At 31.7% G+C, this 20,816-nt stretch overlaps 1 protein-coding gene across 1 annotated transcript in view; it reads right to left on the bottom strand.

Moving 5' to 3' along the window:
• LOC145268689 (uncharacterized) overlaps window positions 1-20,816 on the bottom strand; it is a 1,072,728-nt gene that overhangs the window by 823,672 nt on the left and 228,240 nt on the right. Inside the window, exons 25-30 of the mRNA XM_080124201.1 lie at window positions 16,388-16,657; window positions 14,429-14,695; window positions 12,076-12,342; window positions 5,398-5,667; window positions 4,171-4,437; window positions 34-300 (exon numbers count right to left, since the gene is read on the bottom strand). Of these exons, the coding sequence (XP_079980327.1) occupies window positions 34-300; window positions 4,171-4,437; window positions 5,398-5,667; window positions 12,076-12,342; window positions 14,429-14,695; window positions 16,388-16,657 (1,608 nt within the window). The remainder of the gene's footprint in view (window positions 1-33; window positions 301-4,170; window positions 4,438-5,397; window positions 5,668-12,075; window positions 12,343-14,428; window positions 14,696-16,387; window positions 16,658-20,816) is intronic.

Genomic DNA, 20,816 nt, shown 5'->3' with positions numbered 1-20,816 from the left:
ATTAAATTTCCCCACACATGAACAGAAACTCACCTTGAACAACGAGTTTGGCCCAAGTTGAAGTTTCGCCATAGATGCAGGAATATTCTGCACTGTCTTTAATCTGGGCATCACGAATAATAAGTTTTTGAACCTTTTTATCTGTGACCAATTGATACTTTTCGTTGGTAGACAATTTCTGTCCCCCTTTCATCCAAATGGGTGACAAATTCTCAGGGGACAGTTCACACACAAAAGTGGCTGTGTCTTTTTCTTGAACTCTGATTTCACTCAGTTTCTGAGTGAATTCAGCTTTGCATGCTAAAAATGTTAATGAAAGTTAGTCAATTATTAAAGCTACAATAAAAATGGGTTCATATGCAAGACAATTTTATATTATTGCTACAAGGATTACTAGTAATTACAGAGTTAACTCCCTTTGTTTAAATAAATAAAATTAAAAGGGGTTCATTTAGCAAGACATCAATGTTGTTAAAATGCATTCAAGGTACAATATTACTACAAGGAAATGAAGGTATGATATTACTTTAAAAATCCAGGTTCCAACATCATATACGGGACAATTTACATTATAGTTATGAAGTAATGAACTAATTGTAGAGTTAACTCCCTTTGTCTTAAAAATAGAAGAAGAAATAACTATTGGGAAATTCATTCATGATATTGCTATATAAAGAAAGTTCTCTCACTTTGTTGAAGCAATAGAATAAAATCAATTTATGATGTATCTACGTGACAATTTAGTAATTACAGAGTTAACTCCCTTTGTTTAAAAATTGAATAAAAGGATGTTCATTTACAATTATAAACAAGACATCAACATTGTTAAAAATGCATTCAAGGTATCATATTACTACAAGGAAATGAAGGTATTAGATTACCATAATATTAAAATCACTATTATAAAAATTAAGAGGAAATATTACTATAAAAAAAAAAAAAAAAAGTCTACATATGATATTGTTATGAGGAAATAAAGCTACAATACCGGCATTCCCCGGTGAGGGCGCCTTAGGCAATTAGCAATGAACTAATTCCTTCGCAAAGAGAGAAGGCAAAGCCTGGGAGGGTGGGCCTCCTGGAACTGTGCAGAACTAAACTTCCACCGCAAAATCAACAGGGACCGAGTCATTACAGGAATGGTCTAATTTCTGTTGATTTCGGGAGCCCAGGATAAAAATCCCTAGCCGGAATAGATATTTATATTACATATTTATTATATGATTATTTTTCAACCAGAAAGTAAATACGAAACCTCGGAAGTGTAGACACGTTCTGATTTCTTTCTATTTTAGCCAAGTAAAGACCCAAACAAAATGGTCTACAAAAATGCAATCGTTTGAGCTACCGAGCGCCACTTTGCAACTTTTTATCTTGGAAACAATATTTTTTTTATTATATAGATATACATTTTTTTAAGTTGATTAATTTATCCTTTAAAATTAATTTTAATGATTCTCTAAATTTCATTGTGAAAGTTGATCTCCCATTAAAATTAATTTTAATGATTCTCTAAATTTCATTAAGGAAGTTGATCTCCCATTAAAATTAATTTTAATGATTCTCTAAATTTCATTGTGAAAGTTGATCTCCCATTAAAATTAATGGTTTTGGGAGTTGTTGGATTAGCACGTAATATGCATAGCCTATTCACAAGCATAATCACGTTGACACACCAGTTTCTGTCAGATCACCGAAGTTAAGCAACGTTGAGCCTAGTCATTACTTAAATGGGTGACCAATTTGGGAATTCCAGGTGCTGTATCGTAGGAGGACGTCGCCACTTCCCTACAAGAGCTGCAAAAGCCTAACAGTCATTTCCCCTAACAGGGATATACATGTGACTGGGGATCGCTTGCGAATTTCATACTCCCATGGAACTTCCTCCTTCGGAGGAAGCTGGTTCAACCCGAAAAGGGTTGGTGCCATTTCACACATTCACAAGCATCATACTGTCGCCATAATTTAGTTGTTATAGAGAAATAGTTTGATAAAGATTCTAGTTGTTTATTCATTTTATTGCGAACTGTTATTCTCATCTTTATAGTTATTGTTGTTGTTGTTTCACCACGTTTCAGCCAACTTATCCTCCGGTCTTCTTCAGATGGTTAACCATGATGGGATAGGAATGTTAAATCTTGTAACTGTATCCCCAGTAATTACTGCCTTCCATAGTTGTCGCACCACGTTTTTGGCCAACGCCTGCTTTGGGTAGGATTGAAACCACTATCTTCAGACAATGCTCACTTGGAACCATAGAGACTCAACGCCTCTATCCACTGCGCCACGGGCCCCAAGGAAAATAGAAGTTTCAATCCTACCTAAAGCAGGCCAGAGGATTGGCCAAAACATGGCGATGGAAGGCAGTAAGAATAAATACACAAATTATGGAGCTTCAGCTCAAAGGATTCCAAAAACTAAATAAATAAAAATAATATGCAAAGATTCTGTTGTTAAAACCTTGGTTTCTTTAATATCTTATCCATTGCATATACATATTAAATTTATAGATTTTTTTTTTTGCCTTTTTTTCCCAAACAAGGCACAGTGCCATTTTGAAGTAAGGGGATACTACTTGGGACATAATTGCAGGGACACTATTCAGGGAGTTGAGCAGCAAGATGTCTGTTCACATTACACTTGAATTTCTACATGTCAATACAGTTTGGGAAACAGGAAACCAGAAGGGAGTTCCAAAGTCTAGCAGTTCTGGGGAAGAAACTATTAGAGTAGAAGGTTTTCTGGCATCTGGGGATTTATTACATCTATAAAAAAAAAAAATTTCTATTACGACCAACTATGAACAATAAGTTTAACCCATTTGGCACCATAAGGTCAACAAGCTGCACATGGTCCCCCTATGGCGCTGCATGTGAGATGACGCCACAAAAAATAGTGAAGAAATGATGAATTTGAGAAGTGTGAAGGGCCAACGTTGCCTTCACATTTTCGCCAAGTTTCAGAAAAATCTAATGGATGGAGCAAAAGTTATGGGGTAAAAAGTGTCATTTTTTGCAATTTTGGGCACTTATGACCCCTTTTAAGCTCCTAGGAATGCTGAATCCCAGTGAAAATAGAGAAACGGTGCAGTTTCATGCCTTGAGATATGTACATTTGAATTCAGCACAATGGAAAACCACTATATAGACATACATATCAAGTTTTTGAGTAATATGAAAAAACAAGCTCCAAAAAGGCATGTTTTTTTAATCCTAAAAGTCCCAGAGGGATGCGAACCAGAATTTTGCCAGGGTCACCCATACTGAATTCATATTAAGAGCAATCGTCTCTACATTTTGGCCAAATTTCAGGAAAATTTAATGGATGGATCAAACGCTATGGGGCAAAAAGTGTAATTTTTGGCCATTTTGGGGCATTTTTTTTTACCTCTTGAGCGCCTGGGGACGCCGAATCCCAGTGTAAATGGATAACGGTGCGGTTTCAAGCCTTAACACATGTATATTTGAATTGACTGTCGTGAAAAAACACTATATAGTCAAACATATCAAGTTTTTGTTGAGAAATATGAAAAAAAAAAAAGCCACAAAAAGGGGCGTTTTTAGCATTGAAAATCCCCAGGGACATGAACCAGAATTTTGCCAGGGTCACCCATACTGGATTTATATTAAGAACAATGGGCTCCACATTTTGGCTAAGTTTCAGAAAAATTCAATGGATGGATCAAAAGTTATGGAGCAAAACACGTCATTTCTTACCGTTTTTTACCTCTTTTGAGCCCCTGGGGATGCAACGGAAATTTTTGCAAAAAAATTTCTTTTACTGTGAAGATCTACTTAATGAAATACAATTTATGGCAACATTTCAGGAAAAACTAATGGACGTTTATCTGGCAATCGTCCAGACTAACGGACGCATGGACACACGCCACATAGGTCCCTCTCTGATAAATTGAGGGAACCAATATACATCTCCTATCTTTGCAATAATCATCTTTCGTTCTCATTAACTCCCTTACATCAAGTGACTTCATGCCTTGTCTTGAGCGATTTTCATAAAAAATTCTAGAGAAATATCTGAATAAAGTCTATAATCAATAAGGCTACAGAAATATGTTGATAAACGATCCTATAGTTACAACCTTGCTTTCTTTACAATATCATTCATTAAATATACACATAGTAAGTTTTTATTTTAGCCACACTAACTCACCGTGAACAACGAGTTTAGCCCAAGTTGAAGTTTCACCATAAATACAAGTATATTCGGCCTTGTCTTCGAATCTGACGTCACGAATAATAAGTTTTTGCACTTTTTTATCTGTGACCAATTGATATTTTTGGTTGGTAGACAATTTCTGTCCCCCTTTCATCCAAATGGGTGACAAATTCTCTTCGGACATTTCACACACAAAAGTGGCCGTGTCTTTTTCTTGAACTTTTAATTCACTCAGTTTTTTAGTGAATTCGGGTTTAGATGCTACAAATGTTAAGGAAATTAAGATCAGTCATAAATAAAATGGAATTAAGATCAGTCATAAATAAGATTAATTTCATGACGTACAAAATATATAGACTCTAAATTATAAAAGAATATTACATATATATATATATATATATATATATATATAATAGAAAATTGTTATATATATACATATATATAATACTTAATTTGCAAAAACTCACTTCCAATTTGAAGTTTATGAAATTTATGAGCTACATATCTTAGAAATTTTTAATTAGCTCAGTTTCTTAGTGAATTCAGTGTTTAGATGCTATAAATGTTAAGGAAATTGACATCAGTCATACATAAATTGAAATTAAGATCTGTCATAAATAAGGTTAATTTCATGATTGTCTAAATATATAGACTCTTAATTATTGCATAAATATATAATAGAAAATTGTGATATATCTACTATTTCATTAGCAAAAACTCACTTCCAATTTGAAAATTTATGCTCTAATTATTATTTGGTAAATAAAACTAAAAAAATAATACATTAAAAAATTTATGTATCATCTAAATATTATATAAAAATTTTTTTTAGCCAATGTAAATCTTATCAGCTACTTAAAATTTTAATTGAAAATGATGTTTATACAACCAATCAAAATTTTAGTAGCCAATAAAACTTTTCACTGGTCAATAAAATTTTGATACTCAATTACAATTTTTTATTGTCTATTAAAATTATATATAAAATGGTCCAAAAATAAAACATTATAAAATAATTGTAATGAAAATTATGATTTTAATTATGGCTAATTTTCAAAATTTAATGCCAAATTAAAAAAAAAAACGGATAGATTAGTTTAAATTTAATAAATAAATTTTGAAATATAAAAAAACAGTTTTCGGATGGATATCATTATAAGATATATAATCTAAATACTGTTAATTTAGTTGTTCACTGTTTTAGTTCCGCAACAAACTCACCTCCTCCAACGACCAGCTTAGCCCAAGTCGAAGTATCGCGATAAATGCAAGTATATTCGCCCTGATCTTTAACAGTGACGTCACGAATAATAAGTTTGTGGACTTTCTTGTTTCGGATTATTTCATATTTGTCGTTTGATGTTAATTTCTGTCCACCTTTCATCCAAATCGATTGGACGTTTTCTTCGGAAAATTCACAAGTAAATGTGGCTGTGTCTTTTTCTTTAGCCCAAATTTCACTCAGTTTTTGGGTGAAGTCGGATTTAGGGACTAAAAAGGTTAAAAGAAAGTTTGTTTTTTTTTAAATTAAATTTAAGTTAAACAGAAAATCGGATTTTTTTTTTTTTTAGAAAGAGGAAAAGGAGATAACATTCCTAGGTTACTAAAGTAAAGACGGTACTAATTTGAAATAGTAATACCCCCCACACACACACACACACCTACCAAAAAAGTAATGTGTTTTTTTTTTAATTCTTCTAAAAGTTGTAGTGTAAATTCTCAGTACGACCCATACTAAGAAAACAGTTAGAGATTAAGACTTCTCCTGGTCATGGCTGATGAAATGAGAACAAGTTATCCCTACAAATCACATAAGATGCACTTGAAGAAAGTCATAGATTACATCAACTAAAACGGTGTTAGTATAAACTTTATATATTATAAGAAATTTATCATTTGACAGAATACTCTAAAAAACAATTATGAAAACAATCCTTATTCCATGGAGTTTTAAAAGTGCTATTCTTCTCTTCAGAGGAAAGAAAGAAATTAGTAAATTATTATTATAGCCGAACTAAAATTTGCTGGTTATGACATTAAATGAATCAGTATTTTATGATGATTCGTTATAAGATACAAAAAAATATGTTCATGTCAGTTAAAAACATCTTTTGTGATGAACCATCATAAAATACTGATTTATTTAATGCCATAACCAGCAAATTTTATCTCGGCTATAATAATACTTTGCTAATTTCTTTCTTTCATCTGAAGAGAAGAATAGCATTCTTTGAAACTCGGCAGAATGAGGATTTTTGAAAATTGTTTTTAGAGTATTCTTTCGAATAATAAATTTACTTGTAAATTTTAATTTACAATTTTTATTTCTTTTCAATATGGCAAGCTCTACTTCCTATTGTGTTTGCATTGAGCTTTTTTTATGGTTGGGATTAATACATAATATATAAATATTAATATTTATATATTATGTATTAATTTAATTTTCATTCCTATTGCCTTGATATATATATATTGCTAAATCCTACCCTCTAATGAGAAGGAAATTATTTCTTCGAAACTCCACGGATTAAGGACTATCAACTTATTTAATGTTTCCTTTTGAAATTAAATATGTTTTTAACTCTTTTTCAAAGTGTTTTCAACATGTTTTATTAACTACTTGCTCTTGAGATATATATATATATATATATATATATATATATATATATATATATATATATATATACATACACATACATATACAGTGATGATCATATTTATTGGCACGGTAAAATAAAAGTTAAATTTTGTCTAATAAATTCTAAAAAAGGGATTAAATTAAAGAAAATAACAAAGTATATTATGTATTTTTAACTGGCCTTTCCAATGCAGCAATCGGATTTTAGAAAAAATAAATAACAAAGGAACAACAAACATAATTGCAAAAAACCCTTGTTCAAAATTATTCGCACGATTTATTTAATAATCAATTGTATAGCCTTTGGCCTTGATTACCTTCCTCAGTCGCTTTTCATAGTTTACAACCAAGTTGTTGCACTCTTCAGTAGTAATTTTAGCCCACTCTTCCTGACAATAATCCTCCAATTGAATAAGATTCTTAGGCTTCCTTTGCATTACCCTCAATTTTAATGTTCTCCATAAATTTTCAATTGGATTAAGGTCTGGGCTTTGTGATGGCCACTCCAAAACATTAATATGATTGTCCTCAAGCCATTTCTTAGTCAGTTTAGCCGAATGCTTTGGGTCATTATCTTGCATGAACCACCAACGACGACCAAGTGAGAGCTCTTTAGCAGAGTCTTTCAGGTTTTCATCCAATATTTTAACATAATCTTCCTTTTTTATGCTACCTGTGACCTTAACAAGTCGCCCTGGTCCAGAGGCAGCAAAGGATCCCCAAAACATCAAACTGCCTCCACCGTGCTTCACTGTGGGTATGGTGTTCTTAGGCAGGAAAGCTTCGCCAGATTTTCTGTAAATATAAGACACTTTATTATGGCCAAATAACTCTATTTTCGTTTCGTCAGGCCATAGAACACGTTTCCAGAATGCAACATCTTTATCAATATGACGTTTTGCAAAGGCTAACCTTGCTTTCAGGTGCATAGGCTGCAATAAGGGAGTCTTTCTCGGACGACATGCTTTTAAACCAGCTCTCTTCAAAACTCTACCAACTGTATGTCGAGATACATTCACTCCAGAGGTGCTCTGTTCATCAACAATCTCCCCAACAGAGATCCTTGGGTTTTGTTTTACTTGTCGAACAATTTTCCGTTCATCTCTTGGGGAAAGAATCCTTTTTCTCCCTCTACCCTCTAAACTCATAACGTGGCCTTGCGATTTGAACTTGTTTATTATGGCTCTAACAGTGGATTTGGGAAGGTTTAGCTTCTTTGAAATCTTACCATAGCCCTCCCCATTGGTATGGTATGCTACAACAAGCTTCCTGACGTCTTCGCTGTGTTCCTTAGTTTTAACCATGGCGATTGAAAATTATAATTTAGTCACTTATAATAGTTTAAATAAATCGCTATCTAAAAATTATCTGAAAAAAATTATTCACTGAATTAGCGTTAAACAAGCATAATATGGCTATTAAAAAGTTCAGAAAGCACGTAAACCGGAAATTGATTGATATTATACTGATACTAAAAGAAAAACAAAGCCGTGCCAATAATTTTGAACAGGGGTTTTTTGCAATTATGTTTGTTGTTCCTTTGTTATTTATTTTTTCTAAAATCCGATTGCTGCATCGGAAAGGCCAGTTAAAAATACATAATATACTTTGTTATTTTCTTTAATTTAATCCCTTTTTTAGAATTTATTAGACAAAATTTAACTTTTATTTTACCGTGCCAATAAATATGATCATCACTGTATATGTATATATAAAAACAAATGTTTTAAAATATACAAACATTTTTTTTTTTTTACATGGGAGATCACCACTTATCAAACCCCGGAAGCCACTCAGGGATAAGGTTATTGTATGTACAATAATCATGGTATAATATCGAAGTAATCGTTAGTAATGGAGATTTGTTAAAGTGTCTTACTTAAAGGGGGCGATTAATCAGGAATTTGTTTACGTTGGACTTGAAGACATCCAAGTTGTAGTCAGGTGGAAAACAGGAAAATGGAAGAGAATTCCACAGGCGTGCACTTCTAAGAAAGAAGCTTTGTTCATGGAATTTACGTTTTGATTTAAGCACAGATAAAGAATGGGCGAAATTACTGACAGTAGTTTTAGGTAGACGGGTGTTTATCATGAAAGATTGGCGAGGGGGGAACCAGAGATTGGAGCTCGGACGAGCACTTGCCATGGAAATAACGATAAAATAAAGACAGGCTCGCAATGTCTCTTCTGTGGGAGAGAGGTTGAAGGCAAGAGAACAGGGCATCCCCCACTAAGCCATAAAGTCTATTTTGTACTTTGTCAAGGTAGGATAGGCTGTTTTTAGAAGCTCCAACCCAGATGTGGAAGCAGTACTCCATCTTTGGACGTACTTGACTTTTATACAGATAGAGAATTGCATAAACAAAATGTTTTACTTTTTCTTTTTTTTTTGTTTCAAAAAATAAATTCATTTTTCTTATCAAATCCTTTTTTAATAATGCAGACATGCATCAGAAGATATCAATACTATACTATGTTATATCCTTAAGGATATCAAATATTATACTCAGACAATAGTGTACACCGCGCGCGCGTGCGTGTGTGTGTGTGTATATATATATATATATATATATATATATATATATATATATATTGTTCTTCTTTATTCACCCCCAAAAGGGCATATTATCCACCTTGATTGACTGAATTTATGAAGATAATCCATGGGAATAACAACAATACTATCTCACATCAACTTCATGATTTCATAATGATATTTCATGTCCTAAGTTAGTTTTCTTATGATATCTTGTTTTATCACATGCTATTTAACAAATAAGACATGCATTAAATGATATCAATATAATACTATGCTATTATCTTAATACTATAAAACAATATATTCATACAATTCTATGGGAATAAAAAGGATACACAACAAAAACAATACATTACATTCATGAGGCATAGAAAAAGCAATAGAATAATTAACTATTATTTTATATCAAGGGCTACTGTGACAAGATGATGTATTTTTCTAGTGCTGCATTAATTCATTAATAAATTCAAGAGTGGCGAAAACTACAAGATTTTCATGCAGTATCAGGTTTTCTTTTAAAGTGATGAAACTTTGCCGAAATGCTATTTAATTTTAAATAATTTCTAACTAATCAAGACATTCTAACATAAAGTGGGGCCTGTGGAAATTCCACAGTGGCATCTTTCATATGCAATATATTGCTACTGGGCATTTTGTGGACGTTCAGCGTGAATGGAGACCTTGCGATATTATTGTAGCCCTTTTGTTAAAACTGTAAAAGTATTTATCGAAGTAATCTAGTTAATGTAGTGTCAGAATATATCTGGTTATTACGGTTTATCTCCAATATCCTTATAGCAGTCTGTGACATATTTACATTGTATGGATGCCTGGCACAAACAGAAACCCCACAATATCATCAACAGAACAAATACTACGCTTGAATCCTAACCAGAAGACCAAGAAGATATATTTTAGTTTCACGTATGGCCCAAAAGCGACATCATTTATTTATTTATTTATTATTTTTTTCTATATTGTGTTTTCGGTGATCGGGAGATCCTATTTATTAAAAAAAAGGATAGAAGGTGATAACAGACTACAAACTTTAAATTAACGTATCTATATACTAATTTAATGTTTGAAGTACGTTATCACCTTCTATCCTTTTTTTAATAAATAGGATCTCTCGATCACCGAAGACGCAATGTAAAAAAGAATTAAAATTTAAAAAAAAATGTTGCTTTTGAAGCTAAAAATATACCTTCTTGGTCTTCTGTCTAAAAAAAATGACAATAATCTATATATTAATACTATAATACCTTTTGCGTAAGTACATACGTATATCACGGTTTCCAGATAATAAATTATTCGATCAGGAGATCCTATCTATTAAAAAAGAGGATATGGTAACATACTACGAACCTTAAATTAGTGTATCTATTTACTAATTTAATATTCGCAGCATGTTATCACCTTCTGTCCTCCTTTTTAATAAATAGGATCTCCCGATCACCAAAGACGCAATTTAAAAAAAAAAAAAAATTTTTTTTAATGATGTCGCATTTGGGATGTACATGAAACTAAAATATATCTTATTGTTTTTTTTTTGTTTTTGTTTTTTTTTGTCTAACACCCAAGGGTAATATCTGTTCTGTCTAAAAATGGTATGATATCATGCGTGTGTGTGTGGGGGGGGATCGTTCGTGCCGGGTGTCCATACAATGGAAAATATGTCACAGACTCCTGTAAGGATATTGGAGATAAACTGTAACAATCAGATATATCCTGACACTACATTAACCAGATTACTCAGATAAATACTTTTGCAGTTTTAACAAAAGGGATACATACGATAATATAGCGGGGTCTCCATTCACGCTGAATGTCCGCAAAATGCCCAGCAGCAATATTTTACATAGGAAAGATGTTGATGTGGAATTTTATGTTTGTGGTATGTTATAAGCTGTCCTTCTTTTTAATAAATAGAATTTCCTGATCAAATAATTTTTAATCTAGAAACCGTAACGCATGTATGTACGTTAAAGGTATTAATATATGGATGCTCACATGTCCCTGTCTGAAAGAAAATGGATGGGTTAGGGTTATTATTCAGAATCCTAGTCTTTAATTGAAATATAAAAAAGAGCAATATTTATTATTATTGAGGTTATATTTCAATAAAAATAAAGATATGATTCCTCATATAAAAAAAACAATCTACAAGTTCTTTTTGTCGAAAAATACAATATAATTCGTCACTCAAAAAATCATCTTCAACAACAAGTTTAACCAAAGAAGGTGATATTAATATTATACAATACTTTTTCATTAATATTGTCATATCTTATACTATGACAATTCAGAAATATTTACAAATAAAAAGTGTATCTCACATTGTTTCATACTAGGTAAGTTTTCTTATGATACCTTATCACATGCTATTTAACAAATAAGACATGCATTAAATGATATCAATATGATACTATACTATTATATTAATACTATCTAACAATATACTCATACAATTCTATGAGAATAAAAGGGATACACAACAAAAACAATACATTCACAGGACATAGGTAAAAAATAAACAGAAAGGAAGAATTAATTGATTAACTATTTTTCTTAGAGTATGGATTTCTGTGAAAAGATGATGTATTTTTCTGCTCCTAAAAATAAAATATGTCCAAATATAGGCAAGAATTTCTATTTGGAAAAATGACTAAAAATTTGCGTTCTGCAATATATTAAATTTCCCCACACATGAACAGAAACTCACCTTGAACAACGAGTTTGGCCCAAGTTGAAGTTTCGCCATAGATGCAGGAATATTCTGCACTGTCTTTAATCTGGGCATCACGAATAATAAGTTTTTGAACCTTTTTATCTGTGACCAGTTGATACTTTTCGTTGGTAGACAATTTCTGTCCCCCTTTCATCCAAATGGGTGACAAATTCTCAGGGGACAGTTCACACACAAAAGTGGCTGTGTCTTTTTCTTGGACTCTGATTTCACTCAGTTTCTGAGTGAATTCAGCTTTGCATGCTAAAAATGTTAATGAAAGTTAGTCAATTATTAAAGCTACAATAAAAATGGGTTCATTAAGGGTTCATAAGCAAGACAATTTTATATTATTGCTACAAGGATTACTAGTAATTACAGAGTTAACTCCCTTTGTTTTATATAAAATAAAAAGGAGTTCATTTAGGATCATATGCAAGACATCAATGTTGTTAAAATGCAATCAACGTTCCATATTACTACAAGGAAATGAAGGTATGATATTACTATAAAAATCCATTTTTTTTTTTTAGGGTTATTTGTAAGACAATTTACATCACGGCTATGAGATAACTAACCAATTGCAGAGTTAACTCCCTTTGTTTAAATATAAAAAAGGATATCAATTTATGATAAAACTATTGAGAAATGAATCTATCATAACTATAAGCAAACTATTCGATTTTATTAATATATTTTTGTGAAACTATAATCAAGAGTGGATCAGTGCATTCAAATTATATTTCTACAAGAAAGGAAAATATAATTCAACTATAAGGAAATAAAGTTACGGAGTGCCCTCAATAAGTTTCCAAACTTTTTTCATATCGACACTTTTATAGCATGGAACGATAAAATTGTCACCCCCCTAGAAAAAGACGACATGATTCCATTTCCGTTTAATGAAAACCAGTTTTCTCTTTTTGTTGCAGACCATCTACTAGTTGGCCAGTTGTGTACAAATCCCTAGAGCAATAGGAGCCCTCTATCATGTCTGAAAGTTACACAATGTTCAATAAGCGAGATCGGAGATGTGCCACTGTACAACTCTTGCTCTCTACCGATCCAAGTTATGGCAACAGTACTATTGCCAGCACCCTCAAAATGCAAATCCATATGGTTCAATGCTTGAGAGCACAGCTCAACGCATCGGACAACCTTGGGGGGGGGGCAGAAGCCCAAGGTAGAGGACACTGCCAGAAAGACCGGAACTAAGGAGTTCATCGAAATGGTCCAGTCCAGGCAATCATGGATGAAATTCCTCAGTGGCTTATTCAGCAGACTGCCAGAGATTTAGGCATCTCACACTCAACTGTGAATGCATGTGTAAAGGAGGATTTAAAGCGTAGGTTCTACAGGTGACAGACAAGCCAGATCTTGGTTGAGAAGACAAAGAATCTCAGGTTAATAAAGTCCATCAGGTTACTAAAGCATCCCAAGAAGCCAAACATGCTTGGTTCTTTTCAGACAAAAAGAATTTCTGCAAGAACCAAGTGCACAACAGTCAGAACCATCGCTAGATTGCCATGAATAACAGGGACGTGCCCAGGGTGACGAAAACAAGCTTTCCAACTATGGTTATGGTCTTTGGTGTGGTTTCAAGTGAGGACCACACCATGCCACCTCACATCTTTGATGCTGGCTTTAAAGTCAACACCAAAGTGTACCTGAATGTGTTGAAGAGCGCAGTGATCCTCTGGTGCAATCAGGTGGCTGCTGGCAGACCCTGGGTGTGGCAGCAGGACCTGGCGCCAGCCCACAAATCCAAAGAACCCAAGCTTCGCTTCAGAAGGAGTGCTACGACTTTGTACCCTTCTCTCAATCCCCCCCCCCTCCTCTCACAACTTAAACTAGCTGGACTACTTCGTTTGGTCATACGTCAAGAACATCACCAACATGACCTCCCACAACACCAAAGCCAGCCTGATCACTGCCATCCTCTGAGCTCCCGTCGGCACTTGTGGAGAAGGCATGCTCCCAGTTCCAGACCCGTATTAAGGCGATGATTGAGGCTGAAGGCGGCTACATTAAATGTCAGCCCTACTACATAATCAAGTTATATGAATTGATTTTTGCAATAAAAATTTTAAAATAAAGCTGTTGCGTTGTTTTCTTTAGGGTGACAATTTTATCCTTCTTCCCTGCATTATATTATCTATAAAAAACATTTCTTTCGCAACCAACCATGAACAACAACTTTAGCCCAATTGGCACCATATTTTAATTGTACCCTAATAAAGCTAGAGAAATATGTTGATAAACGATCCTATAGTTACAACCTTGCTTTCTTTACAATATCATTCATTAAATATACACATAGTAAGTTTTTATTTTAGCCACACTAACTCACCGTGAACAACGAGTTTAGCCCAAGTTGAAGTTTCACCATAAATACAAGTATATTCGGCCTTGTCTTCGAATCTGACGTCACGAATAATAAGTTTTTGAACTTTTTTATCTGTGACCAATTGATATTTTTGGTTGGAAGACAATTTCTGTCCCCCTTTCATCCAAATGGGTGACAAATTCTCTTCGGACATTTCACACACAAAAGTGGCCGTGTCTTTTTCTTGAACTTTTAATTCACTCAGTTTTTTAGTGAATTCGGGTTTAGATGCTACAAATGTTAAGGAAATTAAGATCAGTCATAAATAAAACGAAACTAAGATGAGTCATAAATACAATGAAAATAAAATCAGTTATAAATAAAGCTTATAGAATTTTATGAGCTGCATATCTTAGCAGAAACTTCTAATTAGGTTAGTTTCTTAGTGAATTTAGATTTAGTTTATGCAAATGTTAATGAAATTAAAATCCGTCATAAATAAAGTATATTTTATGCTATGCAAAATTATACTGAGTATATATAATAGAAAAAAATATTATTATAATAATATGATAAATAAAATTAAATTAAGATCAGTCATAAATAACACGAAATTTAGATCAGTCATAAATAAACCGAACTTAAGATTAGTAATAAAAAAGTTTATGAAAATTATGAGCTCCATATTTTAGATGAAACTCCTAATTAGCTCAGTTAATTTTTAGTAAATTCGGGTTCAGTTGCTATAAATGTTCATGAAATTAAGATCAGTCATGAATAAAATAGAATAAATATCAGTCGTAAATAAGGTTCATTTTATGATATCAAAAACTATAGACTAAATGATAAAAGGATAGAATATATATATATCTAATGAAATTAAGATAAGTTATAAATTAAATTAAGATCAGTCATAAATAAAATCAAATGAAGATCAATCAGAAAGTTTACAAAATTTATGTTGTATATGGAAGATTTGAAGTAACACTGTATATTTAAATTGCTTTTATGATCATATAAATACCAATGAGAAAAGTATTAAAAATTGTTGAAACCGAGAATCCATCTTAAATTTATTTTCTTGCTAAAAAATTAATTTATTTTCAAACATTTTACATTTAGAATGTAAGGAATTATTTCTAAATTAATATTTCAAACTATTAATTTAAAATAAAAACAAATATTTCAAAAGTGAAACTTCCCACACTTTGCCATTCATTTCATATTTTAATGATCAATTAAACGTTTAGTGGTCAATTTAGCTTTTAATAGGCAAGGAAATTATGTATATGTCAGCCATTTTGTCGTTCTAACTTACCAACTCGGCAATACTTGTGTTTTAAATTAAATAGATGATTTAAAATATGTTCAACCACACAAAATTTATCCAGATAGGTAGAAGAGTAACTTATCTTGCCTTTGGTAATATTTATTTGTTATATATTTGTTTTTTCTTACCCTTATTTTGTTATATATATATACCCAGAACATTATCTTTGCTTCACGCCAGTAATGGAATATTTTCTCTCAAAATCTGAAAAGGTTTGGAACCTTTTTAATTTTTGTATTTTAATTTTTCTTACCTGATGAAGCTAAATATGATTGAAACGGTTTGCACATCGAAACAAGATATGACAGTATTTACATAAAGAATAGTAACAAAATATAATTTGCTCTCTTTGATTGAGCACTATCAACGACCCTTGTTGAAATTCAATTATGCTTAGTTTTGGGATATCTTCCTACCTAGAAAAAAATATATATATAATTTAAAACTTAAATATTAGAAAATATTTTTTAACGAATATTATGATTTAAATTATGGCTAATTTTTTAAATTTAATTTCTAATCAAAAAATGAATAAATTAATAAACATTTTGAAATATAAAAAAAACAGTTTTCAGATAGATATTATTATAAGGTATATAATCTAAATACTGTTAATTTAGTTGTTCACTGTTTTAGTTCCGCAACAAACTCACCTCCTCCAACGATCAGCTTAGCCCAAGTCGAAGTATCGCGATAAATGCAAGTATATTCGCCCTGATCTTTAACAGTGACGTCACGAATAATAAGTTTGTGGACTTTCTTGTTTCGGATTATTTCATATTTGTCGTTTGATGTTAATTTCTGTCCACCTTTCATCCAAATCGATTGGACATTTTCTTCGGAAAATTCACAAGTAAATGTGGCCGTGTCTTTTTCTTTAGCCCAAATTTCACTCAGTTTTTGGGTGAAGTCGGATTTAGAGACTAAAAAGGTTAAAAAAGATAGGTAAATAATAAATATAAAAAATGGTGCTTGTTTAGATAGAGGCGACAATTGGTCTTCAAAGTACAGGTTTATGCATGGTTCGACAAGTGAATGAGGAGTTTGTTTATATTAGTCTGTCATATGTGGGTTTTATGATTACCAAATTTATTTATTTCATAAAAAAATAATTCTGGCGGTAAAGGGTTAATATATTGAATGAAAAAAAGAATTTGGAGAAGAAAAGGAAAAAAGAATTTGGAGAAGAAAAGGAAAAAAGAATTTGGAGAAGAAAAAGAAAAAAGAATTTGGAGAAGAAAAAGAAAAAAGAATTTGGAGAAGAAAAGGAAAAAAGAATTTGGAGAAGAAAAAGAAAAAAGAATTTGGAGAAGAAAAAGAAAAAAGAATTTGGAGAAGAAAAAGAAAAAAGAATTTGGAGAAGAAAAAGAAAAAAGAATTTGGAGAAGAAAAAGAAAAAAGAATTTGGAGAAGAAAAGGAAAAAAGAATTTGGAGAAGAAAAGGAAAAAAGAATTTGGAGAAGAAAAAGAAAAAAGAATTTGGCGAAAAAGAAAAAAATATTTGGCGAAAAAGAAAAAAATATTTGGCGAAAAAGAAAAAAATATTTGGCGAAAAAGAAAAAAATATTTGGAGAAAAAAAAAAATATTTGGAGAAAAAGAAAAAAATATTTGGAGAAAAAGAAAAACATATTTGGAGAAAAAGAAAAAAATATTTGGAGAAAAAGAAAAAAATATTTGGAGAAAAAGAAAAAAATATTTGGAGAAAAAGAAAAAATATTGGAGGAAGGAAAAGAAAAAATATTGGAGGAAAGAAAAGAAAAAAAATTGGAGGAAGGAAAAGAAAAAAAATTGAAGAAAAAAAATTTGAAGAAGAAAAAGAAAATTAGAAGAAAAAGAATTTGGAGAAGGAAAAAAGTGGGAGATATATAAAGTCTGTAAAAGTCTTTAAAAATAATGTAATGTTCATAGAAGCCGACACTTAAAAATAATGCAATTCAAAACAAACGCCGCCATGTTGGATTTCATTAAAAAAACAAAAAAAAAAAAACGGAATTCAGATTTTAAAAAAATAAAGATTAAAAGCCCCAGAAGATTTTGTTTCGAAAATATTTACAATAAATTACCAACTGAACTCTTTAATAACGTCTTCATGAATACTGCCTCAGGTTATGGACTCAATGCAGTCTAAAAGAGCAGACATGACTTTGTGGATGCTCTCATTGCAAGAGTTGGCTGATCTCTATCTCAGTAGCCAATCACCTGATAGTGCAGCATAGTTCGGTAGGAAGAGTTCAATTCCTCGTTGATAGTAACAGCTGTTTGTTTCTTTGGCATGTATTTTGAGGCGTCTAGTTTTAAAACTGGTTGTAGTCGTGATGTAGCAGTCGAGATGCTATATATAAACAGAAAGAGCTTGACCCAAGGACCAGGTGGATCTCTATTCAATCTGTTCAAATAGAAGGGTAGCAACTGGAAAGTTATAACAAAAAATGCAGGTAACATTCAGTTATTGACTACAATACTCTGTACATGCGGGATTACGATGGGATAATGATGTTTGGATATTTCATTCCAAGTCTAATACTACTTCAACATATTAAACTTTATTCATGGGTGATGACATTGCAAAAGTTAGTTGGCAACAATCGATCTCTTTCTCAGTAGACAATCATCTAATACTGTAGCATAGTTTGGTGGGGAGAGTTCAGTTCCCCGTTGGTAGTAATAACTGTCTGTTGAGCTATATACATGCAGAGTCAACATGGATAATGAATATTATGGGGTTACAATTGAATAATGATATTCAAATATTTCATTCCAAGTCTAATCCTTTAATACAATGCAACAATATGTATTAAACAGACAGGGCTTGATTAATGCGTTAATTTAGATATACCTCCTGTAGTTTATTTTCGGAAGTTTATCCAAAAATCCTATACTATTTACCTGGATTTATTTTTACTTGATTAAAGTTTATTACTTATTTAGTACTTACTTAGTTGTGCGTAACCCTGCTGAAATTCAAAAACAAACCATTTCTCTGCTAATTATTAGTAATTATTTTCTTTACAATGCCTGCTGAACTTAAGCTATTGTCTTATTACTAACAAATAATATAAATTCATAAACTATACAGCATGCCATTTAAACTAAAACTAATTTCTAGGGCTATGACAAGAGAATATTCTTATCGTTGTTTTGACTCTCGAGTATATATCTGACACAGTTAGACACAGTTCATCAACCAAGAACCACATCACTTTATATAAAAGCATATTAGATATCAACGGATATACACTAGAGAGTCAAAACAATGAAAAGAATATGCTGTTGTCCTGGCCCTACTAATTACTACTTAATGATATTCGCTTTCCATGCGTATCTCTCTGATGTGTTGAAATTATTCGTTGACCCTTCCAACACGTATTTCAATTACGTTAATGTATTCTTAACTTCAATATTAACATTAAAAAAAAAAAAAAAAAAAAAGACATCATACACTACTCACCTGGATTTAATTGTACTTACTTAAAATTTATGTAACCTTGCTGAAATTCAAAAAACAAACCCTTTCTCTGCCAATTATTAGTAATTATTTGCTTTGCAATGCCTTCTGAACTTAAGCTATTGTCTTATAACTAGCAAATAATATAACAAACTATAAAGCATGCCATTCAAAATTATAACTAATTACTACTTTAGGATATACATTTTACATGCAAATCTCAATTCCTTGACCCTTCCAACACGTATTTCAACTTCGTTAATATATTTTTAACCTTAATATTAAAAAAAAAAAAAAGCATACACCACTTACCCGGATTTATTTTTACTTAATTAAAGTTTATCTCTTATTCAGTACTTACCAGGTTTTACTTAACATTGCTGAAATTCAAAAACAAACCATTCTTCTGCTAACTATTAGTAATTATTTTCTTTGCAATGCCTGCTGAACTTATGCTTTTGCCTTATTATGAGCAAATAATATGAACGCTATGCACATACTAATTATACTAAAAGGCATGCCAATGTAACTATAAGTAATTACTACTTAATTATGCATTGCCCATGCACATCTCTCTATTTGTTTACCCTTGCAATACGTGTATTCGAGTTACATTAATGTAGTCTTATCTTTAAATGTTCGTGTCTGTGGGTTTTCACTCCTCGTTTATAGTAAATGAGAATAGAAATCCCAGTTAAGGGATTTACCATTTATGCAATACAAATAAAGGCACGACAAATGTTCCTGCTGTTTCTCTATTCGTGTGACGTTTAGGCACGTCATTCGAGCAACATAAGATTCTTATGCCAGGAACAATAAGAAGCAACCGATTTTTATTTTAGATGAAATGGAATGCTGTTATATGTATTTTTTTTGTTTTTTCACTAAAATGTTTTGGAAAAAAAAATTAAAAAAAAAATTTTTTTTTCAGTGTCAGGAGTCAAGATGTGGAGAAGGGGATTAACTAATTTGTTGATATACATATACATATATATAGTAGACCCCGGGATACGATTTTTCATGTTACGATGTGGAATAAAATGTTTTCGACCTCTGGTTACGGTATTTGCCCCGCCTTACTGTGTTATTTATAATGTTATTTGATTATATGCATGTGTATTATATACTGTACTGTATTTTGTTACTAATTTTTCATATATACTGTATAAAATTTTGCTTAGGCCCCACCACATGGTGATTTCACCAATCCCGGAACAGATTAATGCTGTATCCTGAGATTCTACTGTGTGTGTGTGTGTGTATATATATATTAGTATTGGGACGATTAAACAGAATCTGGAATTGCAAAAATGTTTGATTTTTTGATTAACAGAATCAGTATCAGAAAAATTTGTGCCTATTTTCCAATGCCAAAAACGATTCCTTTAATTTTCGTTTTTTATTTGCTTAAAACAAACTCTCCACTGCTGGTAGCAATGATAAATATTTATTGATTAATGGCGATACTAAAATCTATAGATCATCCCCCTCAAGAGCGTTTTTACGTTTGAGAGAATATCTGCATATCTAACCCGTGTTTACGGAAATCAGGGGAAAAATAACTCTATAGTTAACTATTTAGTGATTTATAAGGATTGGAATTGGAATAAGTAATTTTATCAGAATTAAAATCAGG

The sequence above is a fragment of the Euprymna scolopes genome, chromosome 44, assembly GCF_053919585.1.
Source record: "Euprymna scolopes isolate OS-2025 chromosome 44, ASM5391958v1, whole genome shotgun sequence".
NCBI classification, from domain to species: Eukaryota; Metazoa; Mollusca; class Cephalopoda; order Sepiida; family Sepiolidae; genus Euprymna; species Euprymna scolopes.
Note: the sequence above shows the minus strand (reverse complement) of the source record. Positions and strands in the feature narration are given on the sequence as shown.